This window comes from Xenopus laevis, chromosome 7S (assembly GCF_017654675.1).
Source record: "Xenopus laevis strain J_2021 chromosome 7S, Xenopus_laevis_v10.1, whole genome shotgun sequence".
Classification (NCBI taxonomy): Eukaryota; Metazoa; Chordata; class Amphibia; order Anura; family Pipidae; genus Xenopus; species Xenopus laevis.
This window is the reverse complement of record NC_054384.1, coordinates 94,147,758-94,174,115: the sequence shown is the minus strand read 5'-3', so window position 1 is coordinate 94,174,115 and position 26,358 is coordinate 94,147,758. Positions and strand designations below refer to the sequence as shown.

The 26,358-nt window shown below is 38.4% G+C and overlaps 1 protein-coding gene across 4 annotated transcripts in view; it reads left to right on the top strand.

Annotated features, from left to right (window-relative positions):
* The window catches only part of LOC108697763 (POU domain, class 2, transcription factor 2), a 78,232-nt gene that overhangs the window by 38,495 nt on the left and 13,379 nt on the right, over positions 1–26,358 (top strand). For 2 of the 4 annotated variants that reach the window (XM_018228110.2, XM_018228114.2), the window contains exons 1-4: positions 16,749–16,861; positions 22,509–22,568; positions 23,772–23,806; positions 23,920–23,961. In XM_018228110.2, coding sequence (XP_018083599.2) covers positions 16,834–16,861; positions 22,509–22,568; positions 23,772–23,806; positions 23,920–23,961 — 165 coding nt within the window. In that variant the 5' untranslated portion in view covers positions 16,749–16,833. Of the gene's footprint in view, positions 1–16,748; positions 16,862–16,902; positions 17,375–22,508; positions 22,569–23,771; positions 23,807–23,919; positions 23,962–26,358 lie in introns of those variants that run through there. The other 2 variants (XM_018228112.2, XM_018228111.2) reach the window with 2 other exon arrangements.

Sequence of the window (26,358 nt, the reverse complement as noted above, 5' to 3'; positions counted from 1 at the left end):
CTAACAGCCCTTAATGTGTCATTTGATTCTTTGTTTTGCACTGAAAATATCCTGTTACCCTACAAATAATTACAAATAATGTGGGGATATTAAGCTTGTCCTCTTTTAACTTTTTTGTAACTGCCTTTGCTTTCTCTGCAAAGAGGACAACTCAAAGATTTCCAACTCTTCAGACAGTAGTGTAAACCATGGGGTAGGGGTAGCAAATGCTCTAGGGCCTGCCCTCCCTTGAAAGCCTGCCGACTGCATTCAGTATTGGTAAGGCAATGGTGTGTGGCTAGGGTTGGCATCTTTTTCCCGATCTGGCAGGGACGTCACGTAATGGGGGTGGAGTTGTTATGCGATGGGGCAGGTTGTGACGTCAGGGGCAGGGCTATGACATGGCGATTGGAGATTGACCGATCGCTGCGTCAATCATAGGGAATCCTGCCCAGTTTTCCCTTTCCTGACCCGGGAAGTCCTTCAAAAGAGCTGGCTGTCTGGGTCAAAACTGGACAGGTGACAGTCCTATGTGTGGTGATGGAATATGTATGTATGTAAAATGATTGCTTATATTAGCGCTACTTCCAGTATGTACACAGCACCATATAGCAGAACAACAGATTAATATAACACACAAGGGGTCATTACAATAATAAATATAAATAAATACAAAGTACACTTGCAATAAAGATTCACCAGAGCAAAGTGTCAAGTGTCAGGAAGACGAGAGAAATGGAGGTCCCTGCCTCAGTGCTAGGTTACACATTGTGCACCGTGGATCCTTAGTTTTGCACAATTCTGGATAAATTCTGGGAACCTAATCTCCAGCAAACTGGAACACTGGGAACATAAGGGTTAGCAGATATTTAGGGGTACATGTTAGGGGTGATGTAAAGGTAAAGGGCATGCATAGAATGTCGGTACCAAAAAATGAACCCTTTTCATCCTTTATACCATTTGTTACATTGTTATTATATATTTATATAGCTCCAGTATATTCCGCAGCACTGTACAATGAATGGGTTTAAAAAACATACACAAATACATACAAAGCAACCAATAACCGAAACAAAAGATGAAGAGAACCCAGCTCAAGGTCGCTTTATTAAATCCCCAACTGCAGTATTCTGCTTTTTCCCTACTTCGTTCCTCTATTCTTAACTTGATATTCTTGTACTTTTGCACTCTCCTGTCTGTCTCAAAGCCAGGGCCTGCTGTAACGCAGGGAAGAAAGGACATTTGACCTGTTACCCCAGGCTTAAAGGGTTTCATCCAAGCTGATGTCCCAAAGTAAAGAACTGTGCATATTTATTGAAGTGTTTAAAACTGGAAAATAATGATAATGACTGACTGCCTTAAGGGCAAATGGTTACAATCAGCTCATTCCATAATTAGTTCTACTTGCTTGTTTTTAATTCTACAAGAATGGCATAAATGATCACTTGGTCATTAGGAAACATGGTGGGACCATTGTTGCTGTAAATAATAATTTCCTAACCCTCATGACACCCTGAATTAACATTAATGTACTAATACCAATATGTTTTTAATGCTCTGTAAAAATAAATACCATTGGTATTATAGTTGTTATGGAGCCTTCTACCTCTTGTTTTTTTCTATAGAAAAAAACGCATTGGTGTCTCTAATATCCTTATAAATTAGAGCAGGAGTCACATTATCCCGGCCATCAATTTGTGTTTGGGAAGTAGCCCAGAGATATCCTTAAATTATGGCCTGTTTGAAAGCTTTGAACTCCAGCGCCTTCTGTTCTTGCAGCGGCAGGGAATGCAAGGGAGACAGCTTGTTGTAGTGCATTTGTGACTCTGATCACATTTAGTCTTAGTCAGCAACACAATACAAAAATCCCCTATAAATATAAACATCCATAAGCACCCATAAACATATCAGGCAGATGCAGGTAGAAAAGGTGAAAACCGTGTACACACCAAGTACTCACAGTTCATGCCGCTACTGCTGTTGTGTCGATGAACTTAAAAATTCTCCATAGAAAATAACAAATAATAGTGCTCACATGAAGATAGTGCCAAAACTATCTTGACTCTTAGGTTTAAGGATCACCTGACATTTAAATGTAGAAATAATGTTCCCTTTTAAGTTTTAAACATCATGAGTTTGTGTTGAGTTGTTCAATAATATATTTAAGCTGAACATAGACGTGCAGATATACCTTCAATATCAGACGAACGGTCATGGGGTGCAATCTCCCGATATGGTTGCCACCCGGCCGGTATTTTACCGGCCTAGCCGGAAAATACCTGCCAAGGTCGGGGCCGGTATTACATTTATTAATGTAGCTGCTGGTAAATTTGTAATACGCTTAAAAAGACTCCTCGGCCTGCCCCAAATCCCCTGGAACTTAACTTTTCTTTTGCTTCTTTAAGTGTCCGTGGCGCGGCCCGCCCCTTTGTGTTCCCGCCCCCACCAGCCGGTAAAGAATTGTAGATAAGGTGGCAACCCTATCTCCCGACCTGCTACTAAACTTTCAGATCAAATAAAATAGTAAAAGAACAGATGAAACGATGTTCTGCCCCTGACTAGGGTCCTGCAGCGGGTCGGTAGAAGTTTGGGTTGTGGGTATAGACACGGTTCAGCAGGTTCTGCGGGTTTGTGGGTCGAGCAGCGGGTCTTCTCAATAGTGATTTTTACTCCTTTTTTCTGATAACACCCACTTCTGATGACGTCACTTCCGGTTTACAATGACAGCACTTCCTGTTTTACTCCTTTTGTTCTGATCACGCCTACTTCCGATGATGTCACGTCCGGTTTATAATGACAGCACTTCCTGATTCTTGATGGTCAGCGGGTCGTGGGTCCGGGTTGCGGATAAGGTACTTGCCATTTAGTGAATTTGCCCCTTATTGTTGTACCTTTCTGTTCAGGCCCTCAGCTATTCAATTTTTGTTTTGATTTCAAAACAACTGTGCCCTGGTCACTAGGGTAAATGAACCCCAAGCAAAAAGATACATTGTAATCCTGAGAACTGCAGACCAAAAATGGCAAAGAATAAAAAATGAAGGCCAATTACAAATAGTCTGAAAATACCAAAAGTTAATTTTATCGCAAACATTTGTCTGCAGGTTGGTTGGGTATGGGTTACAGGTAACTGTACTGTGTGGTTTATAGAAGGTGGCTACCTTGGATGAACTGGGTTTTTAATATCTATCTTACTGTCTAAGGGTTTATTATAGAAAGAGAAAGTTCCATTGTGTCTGTATTTTATTGTCTTGATGTTGGAATACATTGTGCATACGAAGTTTGACATTGTGCTTGAATCCTCTGCCCTTGATTCGTTTATGGACATATGTGTTTTAGTACCTGCAGATTATTGTTTAATATATTATGTTATACGTAGAAATTTTAAAATGTGCCCGTATCTTCTTGGCATACAGTGCTAACAATCGAGTATAGAATGTAACTGTCTTGTCTTTATTTTCATTTAACATGGGCTACCTTTTTTTTTAGGGGCACATTTACTTAGCTCGAGTGAAGGATTAGGAGGAAAAATAATTCGAATTTCGAAGTATTTTTTTGGCTACTTCGACCATCGAATTGGCTACTTCGACCTTCGACTACGACTTCGAATCGAACGATCCAAACTAAAAATCGTTCGACTATTCGACCATTCGATAGTCGAAGTACTGTCTCTTTAAAAAAAACTTTGACCACCTACTTCGCCACCTAAAACCTACCGAGCACCAATGTTAGCCTATGGGGAAGGTCCCCATAGGCTTTCTAGGCAATTTGGGATCGAAGGAAATCGTTCGATTGATGGATTAAAATCCTTCGAATCATTCGATCTGAGGAATTTAACTTCGAGGGTCGAATATCGAGGGTTAATTTAACCCTCGCTATTTGACCAATAGTAAATGTGCCCCATGGTCTTGGATTATATATACTTATATACTTAGGGGCAGATTTATCAAGGGTCGAATATCGAGTTTATAGGGGTTTCTAAAAAGTCCTATAAAATCCCATAGTTGAAATTTGAAAAAAAAAACCGACCAATTGGAATCTATTAAAAAACTTTAAACTTTTAAATTCGGGTGAATAGAACTTGAATCGAATTCAAATCGAATTAGATTTGAGTTTTTTCACAATAAAAAAAGTTTTCAAAAACTAATGACTCCAAATTAAATTCCCTTGTAGGCTAAAACACCAATTTGTCAGCTCTTAGATTTTTTAGAAATTCGAAAAAAAAACCGACCAATAGAAATTTATTAAAAAATGAAATTTTTTTTTTAAATGTGGGTGAATAGGATCGACCTGCAAACTCTAATCGAATTCAAATAATTCGATTTTTTTTTCAAAAGTCCACCAAACGACTCCAAATTAAGGTCCCCCGTAGGTTAAAACACCAATTTGGCAGGTTTTTGATGGTGAATAGTCGAATTTGAATTCTTAAAGGAACAGTACATGATCAATGTCGAATTTCAAATTATTTTTAAAGTCTTATCGAATTTGACCTATTCCCTAGTCGAATAACACTAAAATAAATTCGAAATTCGAATTTGAAAATTCTAATTTTCAATTTGATACTTGATAAATCTGCCCCTTAAGTTAGTTTACGCTGGGTATACGTTTTATTGTTTTTCTTTAGATTATATATATTGAATGCTAGATCTTAATGCATATTATCTAGGGCCAGTATTGTACTGTTTTTTTGTTGCTATACCTGTATGCCAGTGTCTTGGATCAGCTTAATCTCTTTTTGTTTTGGTGCATTTACCTGATTAGTGCAGTACACACACAGTGCGTTTATATCAGGAGTGGCACCTATGTAGTTGTGGAACTTGGACTCTGCTGGACTCTCCTGCCATTGTAATGCCCTGTTGACAGAAATGTGCGCCGGAAACTGATGTCAGCAAACTTAAATTCTTTTCATGAACCCTTTCTTCTTTCTTGTTAAATTTCACTGCGTGGCAGAACTTACTCATGCCTGAAGCGATTTGCCAGACCTTATTATAATAGGACTGCCCATCTTTTTGTCTCACATTTATCAAAGCAGGCAACTAATTGTGCAGTTCACACTGTGATGCTACTGTGGCGCCTATTTCGCTTGAGGATATTACATTCATACGGAATCTTTGCAAGTTTGAAGGTAGAAAAAGTCAGTGTATTTGCCCCCCAACCGTTAGGCTTCCCTATGTGACTTTTATAACAGAGTGGGCCCAGTTATATTAAACCTCCGCTGCCATACAAATATTCTATACAGATGATTCATTTAGGAACATACACATAAGTAGTAGTAAATTAACACCATCTTAATATATTGCTTATTCTTGAATTTCATTTTGATTTTATAGCTCTTCCTTTATTCTGTCGATGTGTATTTTATTATCCTTTTATTCTGTTCCTTGCTCAGTTGTTATCTTGTATCAGTTCCCCAGCCTTAATGATTTATCCTCATACCGCTACATATTACAGTGTTTCAGTGCACCCCTGCGTATAGTAAAGTCCCCCTATATCCTTCACATGAATTTAAAAGGTAGGGGAAAAGACAAGAGAATGGGGTGAAGCAGAATGAGCTTTCTGTCGCTGTCTTCTCTTCCTTGTTCTCCTTCTTGCTAAATGACTTACTTTGTCTCCAGCTCTCTGCTTTTTCCTTTCTCCCTTGCTCACTCACCCACTCTTTCATCCGCCGGCTGAAGTAAACTGGTCTATCAGTGCCCTCTGCTGGTTACTGTTGGCCATATGTCTTCAAATATTAGAGAAGCTGCCTGTGAAGTATATACTGTGAAAGAGGGATGTAAACCAAATTAAAAAATGTTGTCTAATGAAAGAAAGTAATTGTAAGCACCTTTCCGATATACAGAATATACTGTTTTTTTAATGGCTTTTAAAGTTGCCTGTAATTATAATTCTTTTTAAAATTACTATCTGTATTTCGGTTCTCTGCACTGGTAGTTCCGACTGTTGAAACAATGTAGCTGAAGCCAGCTACAGCTTGTGCAGTAACTCAAAGCAACCAATCAGCTATTTGCTTTTATTGCTTTCTAGGGGGAAACTGAAGTGTGGCACACTGATCTATGATAGTATATACGCCCCATTATCCTTTGTCATTCAGATGGCTGTTTTTTTGTTTTTTCTGCTTCATGGTGCTTTTCCACTCCTGTAACTAGAACTGTGAGTTTTCATTCCAGCAATGCAATTCCTGAGCAGTTTGGGTGCATAAAAGACTATGGGGGTTATTTATATATAAAAAAAAATTAAATTAGAATAAATTCGAATAGAATGCTATTTATGAAATGTGAAATGTGAACGTCTAAAATTCGATCGAAAATTCCCGACCTGAAAACTGTAATTGAATTTGAAAAGTTTTCCTCCGAAAAAAAAACCTCGACTTTTACTTGTCAATTTATTTCAAACGCACCATAAAAATTTGACACTCAAAATTCACATTTTTTTTTTCAGGAAGAAAAATCGATTCGAATTTAATTCTTTTTTTTGGACGCAAATATTTTTTTCTCCCATTGGAGTCTATGGGGAGTATCACTATTATTAACATCTTCAAATAGTTCAAGGGACCTCTGCCATTGACTTCTACACGAACTCAGCAGGTTTTAGGTGGAGTATAGTCGAATTAGAACTGTTTCCAGGGTCGAGGTGTGATAAATCTCACATTCAAATTTACATTCAAGTTGGTGGTTTAAAATTTGAATTTGTGAGTTTTGACCAAAATAAAAATTAGAGAATTAACATTTACCTAGCAGGCGCCCCTAGGCCCACTGCCATTCGTCGCCAGGCCCGGACTTGCTTGTCTAGGCGCCAGTTCCTAAAGTCCGTCAGCTTTGTCGCGCACCGTCCTCATCCCAAAGCGAGCGTGCGCCAGCTCTCCAGTGCTCACCTCAATGCTACTGGGCAGCATGCCGCTCCTGAAAATTTGCTACCCTAGGCCCAGGCCTTTTGTGGACTCGCCTCAAATCCGAGCCTGTCCCTTCCCCTTAATAGAGATTGGTGCACTGGAAACTTAAAAAATTATTGTATCTCTAGCACATCCCCAGTTTTTTTGAACCAATGTGGGTGTGGTTCGGCAGCCATGTGGCCCCATAGAATCCTGCCACCCTAGGCCCGGGCCTTTCCACAAATCCGGGCCTGGCCCCTATGTGTGTATTAAGTTCATACTTAACCAGTAAAACATTCTGCTTTTAGATATGCGGTATCCTTTGCTATATAATTATATAGATGTATATCTAGTTTACTATTGATAATAACAATGATATCAAGAGTCTCTGGTACATGTTATGGTATTCTCAATGTAAGATACTTTTAATTACAGTTCTGCTTCATGTAAGTAATGTGAGTCTGTGTACGTCCTTATGCTGGTGTAAGTCTGTATATTTTTCAGCATCCTTGTGTACCAATGGTCAGCTTCCTGTGATTGGCCCGGTCTGTCTCCATGGTAATCATTAGGATGAAGTCACTGCTTGTCTGTAATGTCTTAACAAAAGCGGCCCTGTGTGGACATCAGGCCACATGATACTACTAGCCAGCCAAAGACACAGGATGCCGAAATGCCCCCAGCTGACCTATAGAGAGCCAGTTTGCATAGGGCATGGACGGCATTAGAGGGTTAACGTTGTCTGGCTCAGCTATAGTGCTGCTCTGTCTGACATTGTGAGGGACAAAGGATGATCTTTATATAGAGGCACTTCTATAACCATAATAAATGTATTTATCCTTGTGGCGAAAATTGTAGTTATGTGCACCTAGTACTGATCAGGAGGAATGTTCAGCATTAGAGACACAGCGTTAGGCGATCAGCATTAGGCGATCAGCATTACAAAATACATGTGATTTTAAAATATTAAAGGAGATCTAAAGCTTAACTAATGAAGCAGCTAGAAATGTTGTACATGATGTTTTGTGCTTCTGTACCAGCCCATGGCAACCACAGCCATTTAGCAGTAAAGATCTGTGTCTCCAAAGATGCCCCAGTAGCTCCCCATCTTTACCTACTGAGCTTAGGGACCCACTCACAAAATACAGTACACATAAAATAGAAATGTCACAATATAAGACTTATAATAAGGTAATTACTACATGACAGCACAGAAACCAGTGCAATTAGCATCAGAATTTAATAATCAGCCCTGTTGCATCATCTTAAATTACAGATCAACCTCATTTTCTGTTTGTAAATTTGCAACAACCCCTAAGCTTAGCTCTCAACAGCTGCTCAGAGCCCACTGAGCATGTGAGTGTCGCAGACACTTTCCAAGATGGTGACCCCCTGTGACAAGTTTGAAGTCCTGGATCATTGCTGCTATTGACAAACTTTAGGCCGGTGCAATAAGTTCAGTATATAAAATATGGCATTTTTAGACAAAATTATTTTAAGGGTTTAGTTCTCCTTTAAATGCATCCTGTTTGTAAGCCAGTTATATTTTCCAATCGTCCCCTTAAACTAGCAGCCACTTAGGGGCAGATTTACTAAGGTTTGAATGATAAATTTGAATTTTTACATTTTTTTTGGTCAAAACTCACAAATTCGAATTTAAAACCACCAACTGGAAATTGACAGATTTATCACACCTCGACCCTGGAAACAGTTCTAATTCGGCTATTCTCCACCTAAAAACCTGCCGAGTTCATGTAGAAGATGTTAATAGTAGTGATGAGTCAAATTTTTGGCAAGTTTCACTGCGAAAATAACGCCCTATAGACTCCAATGGTAGAAAAAAATGTTTGCCGTACAAAAGTCGAGTTTTTTTCAGAGGAAAACTCAATTTGAATTCGATTTGAATTTTCAGGTCGGGTCTATTCGATTGAATTTCAGACTTTCCGATTTTTTTCATAAATATAACATACCATTACAATAAAATAAAATTTATTAGCGTTTTAAAAAAACTCACATTACACTAATATTTGACCTTTGATAAATAACCCCCTTATAATCACCTATCTTATATCGTGGACACAATATGATAGGGCTTAGTTACAGTCTGAATCACGGTTCTGTATTATATTCAATATCGTGTGAAATTCCCACTGTGGACTGCGTCAGTAGACTTGCTGCTAAACACACACAGGCAGACATCATTTTGATGCTGAGCGCTGAAAATTGCAGCAAACGAACTCAAGAAAATTCTCAGCAAAAATTGCTTCCCATTTAACTCAAAACGCAATTGTGTCCATTTTGACAAATTAGACACAATTGTGTGTGACTGGGATTGTGGGTAAAATAATGCTACGTTTTGGGGGGGAAAAAAACAAGGCGACTTATTCTTTGCACGCTGCATTTATGCGTAAATAATCCCTTCTATTTGTACAGATTGATTTAGTTGTTTTCAAAATTGTTTTAATTTAATCTGTATATTCAGTATACTCACCCATTTAGTGTACATCACTGTTAATAATAATAATAATAATAGTAATAATAATAAATAGTAATAATAATAAATGAAAATAAATAAAAGGTGACCACTCTATTCTTTTCTTTTTAATGGCTTTTCTGCCATACAGACAGCTAATTTTGCAGGGCTACTGCTTGCCCACAAAGGCTTCAGAGAACAACTAGAGCATGCGCTGATCCATAAAGGTGTAAAGCATTTTGCTTACCCTGTGTTAGTGTATACATGCCTCCCAACTGTCCTGTTTTTCGCTGGACAGTCCCGGTTTTGACAGCTCAACCTGCAGTCTGGGATAATTACTGGAATGTCCTGATTATGTGGCAGGTGCACTTAGATACATTTGTAACAATTTAAGATAAGCAAAGAAACAATTGTAACAATTTAAGAAAAGCAGGTCTCTTGGGGAAACGGTGACTTGCATCTTAAAGGGCAATTCACCTTCATTAGCAAAACTGTAATAACTGGAAAAAAAAACACAAACTTTCATAACCTGCCAAATTTTGTAAATTGAGCATGGTAATTAGGGGTGTGGCCACAAAAATGGGCGTGGTCAAGCATTTCGCCTGCAAATATTTTTTTCCCTCTTTCTATTTCCAAAATGTTAGGAGGTATTTATTTACATAATCACTTAATACCTGGGGAATACATTTATTCCTGTTCTCCATGCCATGCAAGGGCCAGAATTATACTGCTGTGCCATCCTTAAAGACACAGGTATCACACCCAAGCAGACTTTCATTCTATCAGTCTCCTGTGCATTTCAGTGTATAGAAACATCGTCATGTATGTATTATTTGAAACAATGTGGTATTAAGGAAAAACCTTTTCACTGGTCTAAAAAACACCTTCACCTTCAAGGTCCTATTGAGGATAATGCAAGATAAAATAAATAAATGAAAGGTGTATTTTAAGACCAAGGTGTTCTAAAAGTATATCATTTATTTATCAGGCAGAATTTTTCAAATCTGGCCGGCCAGAAACACAATAAATAAGTAAGATTACATAAAAACAATTAACAATACAATATATACACCTAAGTTATGATAGGTGGTTGCCCTAATTGTGAAATAGCAAAGAAGGCTGTGAGTTAAAGTTCTCCAACTTGGAAAAGTTTTTTTGTGGGGTGTGATTTTTTTTTTTTGTATAATGATTTTTTATTGTTTTCAAAAAAAGGGGAGGAGGGGTACAGAAAGAAAAAAATGGGGTGGGGAAAGCGAGCAGGGGGGAAAACAATAAAAAATAAAGAAAAACATCACGCATCGTTTTTAAACAGAGCATTACACAAAAGGCGATATAGCAACAATTACAGTCCCCTCAAAACGGGGTGTGATTTATAGTTCAGTGAATAGGTGTAAGGTACCTCTAAGGTTGGATCATGATTTTTGTGTTTTACCCCAATATCGTAAAAATCGTGAAAATCGGCAGGTTGCTGGTACTTCGTGAACTTTAAAATCGTGAAAATCTGTAAAATAATAGAAATCGGTTTGAGGAGATTCGGAGAATTGCGCTCCGCAGTGGAACGCAGGCGCTGAAGTGAACCAGGCGCATCTTGGATCTTTGGGAAAAGGCACCTGCAAAGTGGAGAAATCGTGAACAGGCTGTCTATCACTAAGGGGCAGATTTATCAAAGGTCAAGGTGAATTTTCAGATAAAAGAAATTTGAATTTCAAGCTGTTTTTTGTGTACTTCGACTAGGGAATAGTCCAAATTCGATTTGAAAAAAAATTCAAAACTTCGAATAATGAAATTTATCTTTTTAAAAATTCGACTTCGACCATTCGCCATCTAAAACTTGCCGAATTGCTGTTTTAGCCTATGGGGGACCTCCTAGAACCCATTTGGAATCAATTGGTGGACTTTGAAAAAAAGAATTTGGCCGAATACAGACCTATTCGATCTAAAACGGACCAATTCGACCAAAAAAAAACTTTGACTTAATTTCGGTTGGTCTTCTCGAATTCGAATTTCGAAGTTTTTTCAAGTCGAAATTCGATCCTTGAAAAATATGCCCCTAAAAGTCCATGCCCTACTGTGCCTTCCAGGAAAGACCGTAACGCAGGATCTGATGAGATCAATACAATTATTTTGGGGGGCATTTACAGCTGGGAAAAAAAGAGGGAGTGGGGGATGTCCCAGCAAATACCTTTGGAAACCTGTTTTCATCTACAGCCTTACACAATTAGCTTGATAATCCACTTAGAGAACTATTACTCACATTTTACTGATTACTTATTTATTGTGTTTCTGGCCGGCCAGATTTCAAGAGTTGAACACCTTGGTCTTAAAATACACCTTTCATTTATTTCTGTTGTCATGTATGTGGCAAACTATTACCATGCACAATGAGATAACATAAAGTAGCCATGCCCATTGTACTATATGGAGCCTCCTGCTCTGTATAACACTGTCAGGCTATGTTAGGAGAGGCAGAACCTCTCGAGGCTACATTGTCACCCTCTTGTTGTAAAGGGACAAGCTCCAAGTCATGTTGTTATTGCAGGATGTGGTTTGAGGGACTGTCCCAGGCTCCAACGAACAGTGTCGATGCCATGCAGTCATAGCATTCTGCCTTGTTACACCCTCAGTGTATCACTCACATGTTCTCTTTTACACATAATCTGATAATACTGTGCCAGTGTGCAGGTTAGTAGTGTGCAGTGGGCTCTGTGGCTGGTGGCCAGGGCTGAGGTTGTTGCCAAGAACTGGGACTGTGGGACATTTCATCTGTAAAGGCACCGGTGATATTTTGATAGTGTGATAGTTGATAGTGTGAGCGTCTTTCTTTGAAAACTTTAAAGATTATAAAGGACATAGTGAGCAATCAATGGATGCAGCTCAGAAATATTGTTTCATGAGTTAGAATCAATGGATGCAGCTCTGAAGTATTGTTTCATGAGTCAGAATCAATGGATGCAGCTCCGAAGTATTGTTTCATGAGTCAGAATCAATGGATGTAGCTCTGAAGTATTGTTTCATGAGTCGGAATCAATGGATGCAGCTCTGAAGTATTGTTTCATGAGTCAGAATCAATGGATGCAGCTCAGAAGTATTGTTTCATGAGTCATAATCAATGGATGCAGCTCAGAAGTATTGTTTCATGAGTTGGAATCAATGGATGCAGCTCAGAAGTATTGTTTCATGAGTCGGAATCAATGGATGCAGCTCAGAAGTATTGTTTCATGAGTCAGAATCAATGGATGCAGCTCAGAAGTATTGTTTCATGAGTTGGAATCAATGGATGCAGCTCAGAAGTATTGTTTCATGAGTCGGAATCAATGGATGTAGCTCAGAAGTATTGTTTCATGAGTCAGAATCAATGGATGCAGCTCCGAAGTATTGTTTCATGAGTCAGAATCAATGGATGTAGCTCAGAAGTATTGTTTCATGAGTAAGAATCAATGGATGCCGCTCAGAAGTATTGTTTCATGAGTCAGACTCAATGGATGCAGCTCAGAAGTATTGTTTCATGAATCAGAATCAATGGATGTAGCTCAGAAGTATTGTTTCATGAGTAAGAATCAATGGATTGTTTCATGAGTCAGAATCAATGGATGCAGCTCTGAAGTATTGTTTCATGAGTCGGAATCAATGCATGCAGCTCTGAAGTATTGTTTCATGAGACAGAATCAATGGATGTAGCTCTGAAGTATTGTTTCATGAGTCAGAATCAATGGATGCAGTTTAGAAGTATTGTTTCATGAGTCAGAATCAATGGATGCAGCTCTGAAGTATTGTTTCATGAGTCAGAATCAATGGATGCAGCTCAGAAGTATTGTTTCATGAGTCAGAATCAATGGATGCAGCTCAGAAGTATTGTTTCATGAGTCAGAATCAATGGATGCAGCTCAGAAATACTGTTACATGAGTCAGAATCAATGGATGCAGCTCGGAAGTATTGTTTCATGAGTCAGAATCAATGGATGCAGCTCAGAAGTATTGTTTCATGAGTCAGTATCAATGGATGCAGCTCAGAAGTATTGTTTCATGAGTCAGAATCAATGGATGCAGCTCAGAAGTATTGTTTCATGAGTCAGAATCAATGGATGCAGCTCGGAAGTATTGTTTCATGAGTCAGAATCAATGGATGCAGCTCAGAAGTATTGTTTCATGAGTCAGAATCAATGGATGCAGCTCAGAAATATTGTTACATGAGTCAGAATCAATGGATGCAGCTCGGAAGTATTGTTTCATGAGTCAGAATCAATGGATACAGCTCAGAAGTATTGTTTCATGAGTCAGAATCAATGGATGCAGCTCAGAAGTATTGTTTCATGAGTCAGAATCAATGGATGCAGCTCAGAAATACTGTTACATGAGTCAGAATCAATGGATGCAGCTCGGAAGTATTGTTTCATGAGTCAGAATCAATGGATGCAGCTCAGAAGTATTGTTTCATGAGTCAGAATCAATGGATGCAGCTCAGAAGTATTGTTTCATGAGTCAGAATCAATGGATGCAGTTTAGAAGTATTGTTTCATGAGTCAGAATCAATGGATGCAGCTCTGAAGTATTGTTTCATGAGTCAGAATCAATGGATGCAGCTCAGAAGTATTGTTTCATGAGTCAGAATCAATGGATGCAGCTCAGAAGTATTGTTTCATGAGTCAGAAGTATTGTTTCATGAGTCAGAATCAATGGATGCAGTTTAGAAGTATTGTTTCATGAGTCAGAATCAATGGATGCAGCTCAGAAGTATTGTTTCATGAGTCAGAATCAATGGATGCAGCTCGGAAGTATTGTTTCATGAGTCAGAATCAATGGATGCAGCTCAGAAGTATTGTTTCATGAGTCAGAATCAATGGATGCAGCTCAGAAGTATTGTTTCATGAGTCAGAATCAATGGATGCAGCTCAGAAGTATTGTTTCATGAGTCAGAATCAATGGATGCAGCTCAGAAATATTGTTACATGAGTCAGAATCAATGGATGCAGCTCAGAAGTATTGTTTCATGAGTCAGAATCAATGGATGCAGTTTAGAAGTATTGTTTCATGAGTCAGAATCAATGGATGCAGCTCAGAAGTATTGTTTCATGAGTCAGAATCAATGGATGCAGCTCAGAAATATTGTTACATGAGTCAGAATCAATGGATGCAGCTCAGAAGTATTGTTTCAATTAGTCGGGTGCGTAAATTATTCATGAAATACATAAAAGAGGAAGTATTTTAAAATCCAAACTGTAATATTAGACAGAAGCTGCTACTTACAGTCTGAAAATAGGTTTCATTAATTTTATAGGGCACATGGGCTACACATTTCATCTTAGACTGTCTCCACAGCAATGAGTAGAATCATGTTTAATCGTCATAATATTTACGTGGAACTAAAAACACAACTCATATTCCCATAAGTTCTGATTATGTATTTGAGTCTAAAGTCTAGGAGACTTAAGGTATGAAGATCCAAATTATGGAAAGTAATCTGGAAAACCCCAGGTCCAGAGCATTCTGGATAACAGGTCCCATACCTGTACTTGAATTTGCATTAGCTCCAGTTCCACTCATCTGACTCTATGCCGCACCTTTTCTGATGTCACGATGGGGTGTGGGCGGGTCTATAGACATGGACACTTGAGGGTTAAGTGAAACACCAGAAAGTCAACCTTTAAATTAAGTATTAGTATTATTATTAACATGTATTTATATAGCGCCAACATATTTCACAGCGCTGTATTAGTATGATGTAGACATTAATGTTCTAAGACAATTTGCAATTGGTCTTTATTTAAAACATACATTTTTAAATAGTTTTCCAGTGTATTTATATTTTTGTTAAGCATCCTGTTTGGTATTTCACAGATATCTGGATGCTAGGGTAAATAAGATATTTACACCATGCAGTGGTGCAAATGAGAGACAGGAATATGAATAAGAGAAGTTCTGCATAGAAAGTAATAAAAGTAATAAAAAGCAATTACATTTTTGCCTCAACGAGCGATAGATTTAATCTGGGGTTTTAGGCTGCTGGGGTCAGCGACTCCCATTTAAAAGCTGGAAAGAGTCAAAAGAGGAAGGCATATATTAAAAAACGATTAAAAAAAAAAATAATGTAAACCGATGGCAAAGTTGCTAGGAACAGGACATTCTATAACTTATTTAAAGGTAACGTAAAGGGGAAGCACGCCTTTAACGTTTGATATCAATATTAGAAAAATAAGTTGAAAGCAATTTCTTATTTCTGGGTACAATCTGAAAATCTGAAAACACCTGAACTAAATAATTAAAGTATTTGGAAGGTGAACAACCCCTTTAATCACAATAGCTACCACCAGCTGCACAAGTAACTGATACAGTATGGGATCGATTATCTGGAAACCTGTTATCCAGAAAGCTCCGAATTATGGAAAGGCCTCCCATAGACTCCATTTTATCCAACTTTTTAAAAAATGATTTCCTTATTCTCTGTAATAAAAAAAACAGTACCTTTTATATGATCCAAACAAAGATATAATTAATCCTTATTGGAAGCAAACCCAGCCTATTGGGTCTATTTGATGCTTAAATAATTTAATAGTAAAATTAACATACGAGGATCCAAATTACGGAAAGATCCATTATACGGAAAACTTCCGGTCCCGAGCATTCTGGAGAATAGGTCCCATACCTGTACTTCATTTCTACAGCAACATGGTGTGAATTCAGATTTATAACACCTAATACAGGTATGGGACCGGTTATCCAGAATGCTCAGGACCTGGGGTTTTCCGGATAACGGATCTTTCCGTAATTTGGGTCTTCGTGCCTTAAATCGACACGAAATTCATTGAAACATTAAATAAACCCAATAGGCTGGTTTTGCTTCCAATAAGGATTAATTATATCTTAGTTGGGATCAAGTACAAGCTACTGTTTTATTATTACAGAGAAAAAGGAAATCATTTTAAAAAATTTGGATTATTTGGATAAAATGGAGTCTATGGGAGACAGCCATTCCGTAATTCGGAGCTTTCTGGATATCGGGTTTCCGGATAAGAGATCCTATACGGTACCTATTTGCTCCAAACCTGGGATTCAATGCCAGCTTCCAAATAAAAGATCATATTGTAAAATGTTATGCCGATGGCATTAGCACAAGAGAAATTAAAAATGAAAAACATACCTCTAGTTCACAGTTGTCCTGGCAGTATAATTTATAAATGGTTCTCTAAATTCACAAGTGCATGGAGCCACAATTTCACACCAGTTGTGCAAAATGCCTCATTTACAAAATAACATCTATTCGTTTTCCTAACGCCAATGTTACTTTAGCCCACCCGCTTGTAAATCTGGTAGCAGTTGTCACTGTAATTGTGTTCACTCTCATGAATAATTCAGTACAGGGTAAACTTTGAGGATGCTGTGTTGGGTGTGGAAGGGTGAGGGTTAAATGTCAGTGTGGGAGGGATTGTTCCTGTGCTCTCTTTTTTCTGATTACTGTCTCGTATCTTTGAATCTCTCTCTCTCTCTCTCTCTCTCTGCATACTCATCGCTCCATTTGCTAATCATGGTGATCTCTTACCCCTGGGTAACAGGTGAGCCAAGAACTGAAGGGGTTAAATTGCATCATGCTGGAAGATGTTGGCTGTGTCAGTGTTGCTGTGTGTTGTGTCAGTTGTGTAAGAGTGCTTATGTGTACATGTGTGTGTTAATGTTAGCTGGTTTGTGTTCATGTTAAGTGGGTGAAGGGTGTGTGCTGTGTGTGTAGTTGTGTATGTGTGCTTGTGTGTTGGTATGAATTGTACAAGAGTATTGCGTCTATGGGGTGTGTGTGTTGGTGTTCATGTCAGCTGAGTAAGATTGCCTTTAAAGTGATACTGACACTAAAAATGGTCTTTTCAAAATATTAATCTACATTAAAAGTTCCCTATAGGTCATGTTGATGGTTTTTCACCGATTGTTCTTGTAATTGTTACTTGAAGTTCCTAAACCTGACTGTTTAGCCAACCTGACTGTCCCTTCTTAAGCTGTCACAGTTTGTAATGCTGACACACTACTGGTGCACAAATATGGCAGCACCTTCATAGAAGAACATGGATTTAAGAAAGGTATTGTAAAAAAATCAGGCAAATACTTTTATGGCAAATTTATAAATAGCACTCAAAGACAATGGCATGATAGGTATACAAAATGTTTTATTGGGCAGGTGTTCTGTATATTGGAATATGAACTTTATAATGAGCTGTGATGTATGCTCCAAGCTTGGCATGCATATTACCCAAGCAGCTTTTGGTATCCGTTCACTTCTGGAATGCTTTATTTATTAGCTCTGTAATTGATTGGACAGGACATAAGAGCAGCTTGGTTGCAGGGGACAAACATAAAAAATAAATTGTTGGCACAACCTGAGCATTTATGTTTTAGAGCAAATGCTCTGTTCTTGTTCTCAATTGCTGTAGGCGGAAAATCTGCTGCCCCACTGCTCCTCTTTTCTTCTGCAGGCACTGCGGATTTCGGTGCAAAATCTTGTGTTTCAGCTGCACCCGGAACCATTACTTTTACTCGGATGCAGGCAGACGCAGACAAAGCTGGGTAGCGGATTCTCGGCCTGCGTTTCTCCTGAGGTCCAGATCCGTGTCGTGTGTTCCTAGTCTAAGGCCCATTCATGCATAAGACATTAAATAAGATATGAAATAAACAAAGCATAAAAGATCACAGTAGCTACCCAAGGTACCAACTCTGCTGCTGCTGCATTTGGAGGAAATACAGATAAAGAATATATATTCCATATACCAGTGATTGATCTTGAAATGTTTTATAGTAGCCATCAATAAGATGTTGTATAGCCACTGTATGCCCAACTTTTTGTGTTTGATGAAAGAATGTTGAATGCTGGGATGGCCTACGTAAACCATAAACACTCCTTGTGTATGTCAGGGTCACATGTATAAAGGCAAACAACTAGTTTCCTTTTTTCCATGGGCACAATAGATATATTTGAAGCCAACTGGTAATAACTTACAGGTGGGACATCCATTATTGTGCCATTTGACTAGCCTGGCACAAACAATGCAATATATTAACCAGCTAAAAGATTATTGGCAGACTGTGAGGGCTGTGTTATATAGGAAATAGTGCTGTGTGCCTTATTGAAGAACTGTTACTAAGCAGTGTATGAGAAACTGTAGATACTGTAAAAGTGCGGTAGGTGGACAAAGTGTGAGCTTATTGTGGAAGAAGAAGTTCCTCGAGGAAGTCCTTTGTGTGAGAACGCGAGAGCACTGAGAATAAAAACTACTGTGCTGATTCACTTTTTGCACATACTGTATTTAATTGAAGTTGGACTAATCATTGCTTAAAATTTACTTTACATAGACGATACAACTGTTTGTAAACACAGACAATTGTGGCTTATTTTGAACGAATGGGGGCTTGCCAGTGGCGTAACTAGTTGTTACTGGGCCCCATAGCAAATTCAATTTAGGGCCCCAAAATATTTATAAGTTGGCCTATTTTACCAAGATATATTAAAATTGCTAATTATTTAGGGTCTCACTGGGCCCCCTACACTCCTGGGCCCCCCTGCAACCGCAGGGTCTGCTTCCTCTATAGTTACGCCCCTGGGGCTTGCTTTGAAGCTTGAAATGTCATCAAGTTTTCACTGCCCCCAGTTGGTGGTATGAAAACCTGCACATGCTGGGATATATGGTGTATTTTAGCATCAATTTGTCTACTGGCTATAGGGCACACACATACTGCATATTTATTTTAGACTGACAAAAACAGCTTGCATATACAATTCTTAAGGAAATAGCATGCAATCTTTTACATTATGTTTTTCTAATTACGGATCCATTTTCCTTCATCAGCTACATTACAATAATATAGTAACCTCTGTTACCCTTCTTATAATTTTAGAGTGTAAGATTGGCTTTGTTTATTATTTACTTCAGTTTGTTTTTCAAAGTTCATTTTATATATATATATATAGAGTACTGTTTTACCATGGTGCGTCCAAATGATTCTCAACTTTGACAGATATCACAGGCCAATGATTAGAAATGAGTAGGGAAATAGGATGAGTACAGTGTTACTTCGGGCAGCGTGAACAACAATTGGGGAAATTAGACCTTCAAGCTTACAATCTAAATGACTTGGCCAATGACCATATTATTCTGTAACATTTGCTTTTTGTCGCTCCTTGTATTATTTTTCGCTGAAATGTTATTGTACAGGTATGGGATCAGTTATCCAGAAACCCATTTGGCTGTTTCCCATAGGCTCCATTAAATTGAAATAATCAAAAATTTTTTAAATTATGTCCTTTTTCTCTATAAAAATGAAACAGTACTTTGTACTTGATCCAAACTAAGATATAATTAATCTTTACTGGAGGCAAAACCAGTCTATTGGGTTTCTTTAATGTTTACATGATTTTCTAGTAGACTTAAGGTATGAAAATCCAAATTATGGAAAGATTATATTATGTGGAAAATTGATATATATATAAATATATATATATATATATCTCCTTGAAAAAGGTCCAAATGTGGACTGAAACGTCGGGTATTTGATACTATGCAACAATAAAATGACCAAGTATTTTAAAGGGAGTGCTGGTCTGAACATAATTGATATATATATATATATATATATATATATATATATATATATATATGGGTCTAATATCTCATAAGATGATCTGTAGTGCTGTGTAATAGTGGTGCTGTATTTGAACATTGCTGTGTATGTGTAACACTGCATATTTTTAGGCTGTGACGGTAAATATTCTGTTGAGCAGGGAAATAAGAAGCAGAAGTGAGAGTTCCCCTTGACTAACTCATGTCCTCCTACAGTAACCCCCATGGATTCCCCCCACTAAGCAACCCCCTCCTCTACCCTCGTCTCCCTCCACAACCTCACAATGGCCCTGCTATCTACAATACAAACATTGTCACTGTGCAAAACACTGATTTTTCTACAAGTTTCCATTTTGCACCAGTAGCTCACGCTTATTCTAATAGCCCTACAGCTGTTTTTGCACTACAGCTCCCAAGATCCAATTATCTTTAAATATTGGGTTTTTATTGCAACAACAGCACAGCCTCTACATTTCTGTTTCTAACTTTGCCCCTTTTTTGCAACTCTCAGACTGCAATTATGGGCCTGAGTCAGAGAGTGATTATAGATCAACAGATAGACATCCATGCTTTGCCTTCACTGAAGCTAATTTTCTATTATCTATTTATTTAAAAAAGCTTATATTTACTGTGTGGCTACATGGGGATATCACTATCAAAAGCTAGCCATAGAGATGTGATTGTTTATAAGACAAATGGTAATACTGTTAGAATTATTTAGTAGAGGGAATGATAAAGCATCAACTTGCAATGTCCACAACAAACTGGGCCAACAAGATTGATTCAAAATAGCGGCATAGGGAAATGAACCCACCCAATAGATATTTGGCTGATGCCTATCCTGATGGAACATACATACATAACGTGGTATAAGTTAGATATATTTGTATGACTATGACTGATGCTCAACAAACCCCTCAATTATTAGTTTATATAAATATAGTGTAATCTGGTGTGACGTCAAATAACACAACACTATTAACATATACTTAAAGAATTGGATGGCATTATAAAATGGTGTTTACTATAAGGTGACAATGTTACAGGGCAACCCTTTTGAAATAATAAATAACAAAGTAGTATAAAGGCGATACTAAGAAAATCAAAGCTAGCTTTCAGAAAATGTTAGTTCCTTTTTCAAGCTGATTACATGTTGTGAAAGCTAGCTATGATTATCTTAGTTAGCCAATAAAGGTATCACCTTTATACCACTTTATTTTTTATTTCAAAAGGGTTGCCCTGTAACATTTTTACTGGCTAACACGGTACAACATTTACCTGCAATTATAAGGTGACCGTAACATTTTTTTTACACCTTTCATCTGCAGTTAAGGTGGCCATACACGGGCAGATAAAGCTGCCGATATCGGTTGTTTAGACCAATTTGACAGCTGGGGCCTTCCGACGGGTCTTCCCGATCGATATCGTGGTCAGATATCGATCGGGAAGACCCGTCGGAAGGCCCCAGCCTTTTTTTTACCCAACCAAACCGTCTGAGCCCCTTGGCGTATCGTAATCCGATCGTTCGATTATACGGCCGAACGTTCGGATTACCCCCGATATAACCATGCCGTTAGTGGCATATCGGGGAAAGATCTTTGAGTCTATGGAAAGCTTTAGACCAGGGATCCCCAACCTTTTGAACCCGTGAGCAACATTCTGAAGTAAAAGGCGTTGGAGAGCAACACAAGCATGAAAAATGTTCTTGGGGTGCCAAATAAGTGCTGTGATTGGCCATTTGGTAGCCTCTATGTGGATTGTCAACCTACATTGAGACTCTGTTTGGCAGTGCACCTGTTTTTTATAAAACCAAGCGAAAATAAGCTCCTGCTTTGAGGCCACTGGGAGCAACATCCAAGGGGTTGGAGAGCAACATGTTGCTCACGAGCTACTGGTTGGGGATCACTGCTTTAGACCTTCAGATATGTGCTCTGAAGCATTATCCTTTTCCTTAGTCACAATCCATATGCCTTCTCAATTTCCCTATGCTTTACAAAAATCCCTAGCCTGCTCATGGCTACGATGGCTCTTCCACTCTGCCAGCTTCCATCTCTTTTAGCTCTGTTTTCCCACTTTCTATTCCTGCTGGCACCACCAGAGCCTGTTTCAGGCATCCTTCAGAAATGATATTTCACCATCCCTTTGACAGTTTTGTGTGTGGGAGTAATGGAATCTCTGTCCAGTATTAGTTACTCAAATTTGTTACTATAAATGTTACATATGCTGAATATAATGTAAGCTTTGTTCTACCATGAATGATTCATTTCTTTGCCTTCCTTTCACTTGTGAAAACACTTTCATTGATTTTTAGAGAGCATCTTTGTACAGCAATGTGCAACCTGCGGCACTCGAGCTGTTGCTGCACCATAACTCCCAGGATCCCATAGCTGGAGCTAAGTTGTAGTTGTGCAGTAGCTTGAGGGAGGTCTGATGAGCATTGTTAGCTTAGGGAATATAGAAGTTTATTTTAAAAATGCAGTAATACTGTCTACGTGACGTTAACGTAACATTTGCTACCATGAGTAAATGTAAATGCATTAATGTATAACTGGTTTTGTGCTACTCCCTTGGGTGCATGATAACCTTGCCTTTTTCTTTGCAGAAATAAGAATGTCTAAACCAGGGCATCTCAGCAAACTGCACACAGAAGGGGGAGTAACAGGTAACCTTGTTTCTGGTTGGGTAGTGTATTAGTGGTCTGTTTTGGAGACCCTGACAAGTCAAGGCAGATTGTTTTACTCTGTAGAAGAGGAAGGAATGAGTGAGAACTGTATATGTCTCAGATAAAGTGTGTGAATAGCACTGTTAGGCTAAAAAGGGCCTTTTCTGTAGCACCACACTGTGAGGAAGGCTCTGACAGAACGAGTGAACACATTTCTCTAAGTGTCAGGGAAAACCTCCTTTGTATGTGAGATACTGCTGAAGTCCGTTCTATGAGACAGAACGACTGAAAGGGCCAACTGACTGTGAGAGAGGTGCTTTTATGTATATGACATAGTCACAAACTATGAGTCTATACTAGATGACTGTGCCTATGTCCATATCACTGGCATGCAGAGAAAGGTACAGAGTAAAGCATTAGCATAAAGGTAGCCATCAGCAGAGATGTCATCTAACTCTATGTCAATTAAAAACAAAAAAAAAGCAGGACTGGATCATCATCACACAAATGACACGGGGCCTGCAGCACTGTCAGAGTTGCCATTCGATAAGAGCTGGAATGATGAGGATTGTGTATGACTTGGTTGCCAGCAGTTCTACATTTGCATTGTATAGGCTAAAGGAAAAATTGAAGGACATACAAAAAGCTGACAGCAGATCCACTTTCCTCCACTTCTGTACAATACGAAGGCAGAGGAAGTGAATAATTTTCCGTATGGGCTGGTAAACAGAGCCACTGCCTGGTCTTCTTGAGAACAGGTCTTGCCTAAGTTTTTGTCATGTGGCCACAAAATGTAAACATCAAAGCTATTCTTAGAGTCCAAAACAGTAAGAGAGTGGTTCTGGTTAGAGTAGTGGTTCCTAAACCGTGGAAACTGGGGGGCTCAGAGCTGTTTGGATTGTCGGAGGGAGGCAGCCAGAAGGCCATTTAGGGCAATAATTGGGGAAATGTTCATTTGCTTCCCTAGATACTTCATGGAGTGTTGGCTGATTTAACAATGTGTTCATATGCCAATAACCTAGCCCTGTCTACAAAATGGACCTCAAAGGGGATACATAGCAAAATAAAGAGTGTGATACAGTACAAAAACAGTAGACTGAAGGGGAAAGTTGAGAATGACACACACAGAGAAAAACCCAAACAATTGTACTGCCTTTGCAAGATCATGTTATATGGGAGTTAAAGTGTGTTTTTCTGTTATAGATAATGAAAGGAATGGTGCAGATTCTCTACACGAGGTTGGTGTTTTTTTTTTAAATTCATTTTAATGAATTAAAATGTAGTTTACACTCATCAGTTATTCTTCCTGGACCAAACACGACTCAATATATTGCATCTCTTCCTCCTATAGGTTCAGCAAAATAAAGGATCACCCTTCTCACTCTCTCCAAAGGTATGGCAAGTGGTAACCTTAATAGATTAGAGAAAATGGGCACTGTTACACCATAGGTGGAAACAAGAAGTGCACATACACACCCTTAAAATCTACAGCAACCATCGGCATGATGGGTTAATGACTAATGCCCTTAATCATAAGTGCAAAAGCATTAAGAGGGGCAAAATGAAGGTCTCATTTACTAAGCACTTGCAGTGCAAGATCCAGAGCTCAGCACTGGCAGGCGCATGGCAGCCCTTTACTTACTTCTTGCCTTAGGGCCCCTTTGCACCATGTCCTCCCTGATGTTCCCTAATCTGTAAATAAATGCAGTGCTGTCAAACTCAGGAATTTCCAATAATCAAGATAGTGCAGATCCTGTACCTGTAGGCAATGACCAGCATCATCTGAGCATAGTAGCATATATATATATATATATATATATATATATATATATATATATATATATATATATATATATATATATATATATATATATATATATATATATATATTGGACAGATACTTTTCCAATAACTGTATAGGATAAGACTAACCTTTTTATGATTTTGAAACCATTCACAGCAACCGGGAATCATTTAACTGGAAATAGCACAGGTAGCAAGACCCTACCAATTGCCCCTTTATGCCTCTAACCCTAATGTTTCTCTGGTGTAACACACGATCACATTGAATTTAGAAGTCTGTATGTAACAGAATCATTGTACAGGCATGGGATCTGTTATCCGGAAACCTGCTATCCAAAAAGTTCTGAATTATGGAAAGGATGTCTCCCATAGACTCAATTATAATCAAATAATCCAAATTTTAAAAAATTATTTCCTTTTTCTCGGTGTTACTATTAACAATCCCTTGTACTTGATCCCAACGAATATATAATTAATCCATATTGGAAGCAAAACCAGCCTACTGGGTTTATTTAGTGTTTACATGATTTTCTAGTAGACTTAAGGTATGAAGATCTAAATTAAAGAAAGATACATTATCCGGAAAACCCCTGGTCCCGAGCATTCTGGATAAAAGGTCCCATACCTGTAGGCTAAATACACCTACCTATTGCCCACACATTGTTCTATTTGCTTATACTTATATAGCATTAGATTTACAAATGTTTGTCCTGGAGGTGAGTTTTTCATACATCTATATACATTACATACAGACATTGTGAGGATTGTGCAGTTGGCCAGTACATAGTGTCAATAGTTAAAGGGATACTGTCATGGGAAAAAAATTTTTTTCCAAAATGAATCAGTTAATAGTGCTGCTCAAAAGAGCAAACAGATTGTATTATATTCAATTTTGAAATCTGACATGGGGCTAGACATATTGTCAATTTCCCAGCTGCCCCAAGTCATGTGACTTGTGCTCTGATAAACGTCAATCACTCTTTACTGCTGTACTGCAAGTTGGAGTGATATCACCCCCTCCCTTTTCCCCCCAGCAACCAAACAAAAGAACAATGGGAAGGTAACCAGATAACAGCTCCCTAACACAAGATAACAGCTGTCTGGAAGATCTAAGAACAACACTCGGTAGTAAAAACCCATGTCCCACTGAGACACATTCAGTTACATTGAGAAGGAAAATCAGCAGCCTGCCAGAAAGCATTTCTCTCCTAAAGTGCAGGCACAAGTCACATGACCAGGGGTAGCTGGGAAATTGACAAAATGTCTAGCCCCATGTCAGATTTCAAAATTGAATATAAAAAAATCTGTTTGCTCTTTTGAGAAATGGATTTGAGTGCCGAATTCTGCTGGAGCAGCACTATTAACTGATGCATTTTGAAATTATTTTTTTTCCCATGACAGTATCCCTTTAAAGCCTTCTTACATGTTCTTGTACAGAAAGAGAGAACAGAATTTGATGAGGTTCAATTTTTCTCACCCAGCCCAGAAATAGACTCTGTGGCGATGATGAATTTTTCTGTAAATCTTTTTTCAATGTTCAGTTCTGTGTCAATCTCAGAGCCTTGGGACACATGAGGGAAATTCCCCTCGCTGTCACAGCACTGCACCCGCTTCCTGAGCACTGCTGCTTACTTCCCCTTAATCCCTTTCTTGCCTATCTATTCTGCTCAGAATTGCCCCTTTAAAATGGAAATCAAATATTAGAATACTCATATTCTCTTGTTTTTTTTAGCTTGAATGCATACCTTTAAAGGCATATAACACTATAAGTACTCAGAAGATCAAAAAGCCAAATATAAATGAGTAGTGAACGGCAGCTCACTCTAGTCAGTAGTTTTCAGATTGCCAGTCTGGGCCTGATTTACTTTCAGTTTTTTATTTGGTGAAAAAAAAAAAATCAGCCTCAGAAAAGATCTAGTTACTGAAATGAGTTTCATGGTGTACCATGAATGCTTCAGAACTACATTGTGACCAACTGTACTTTATC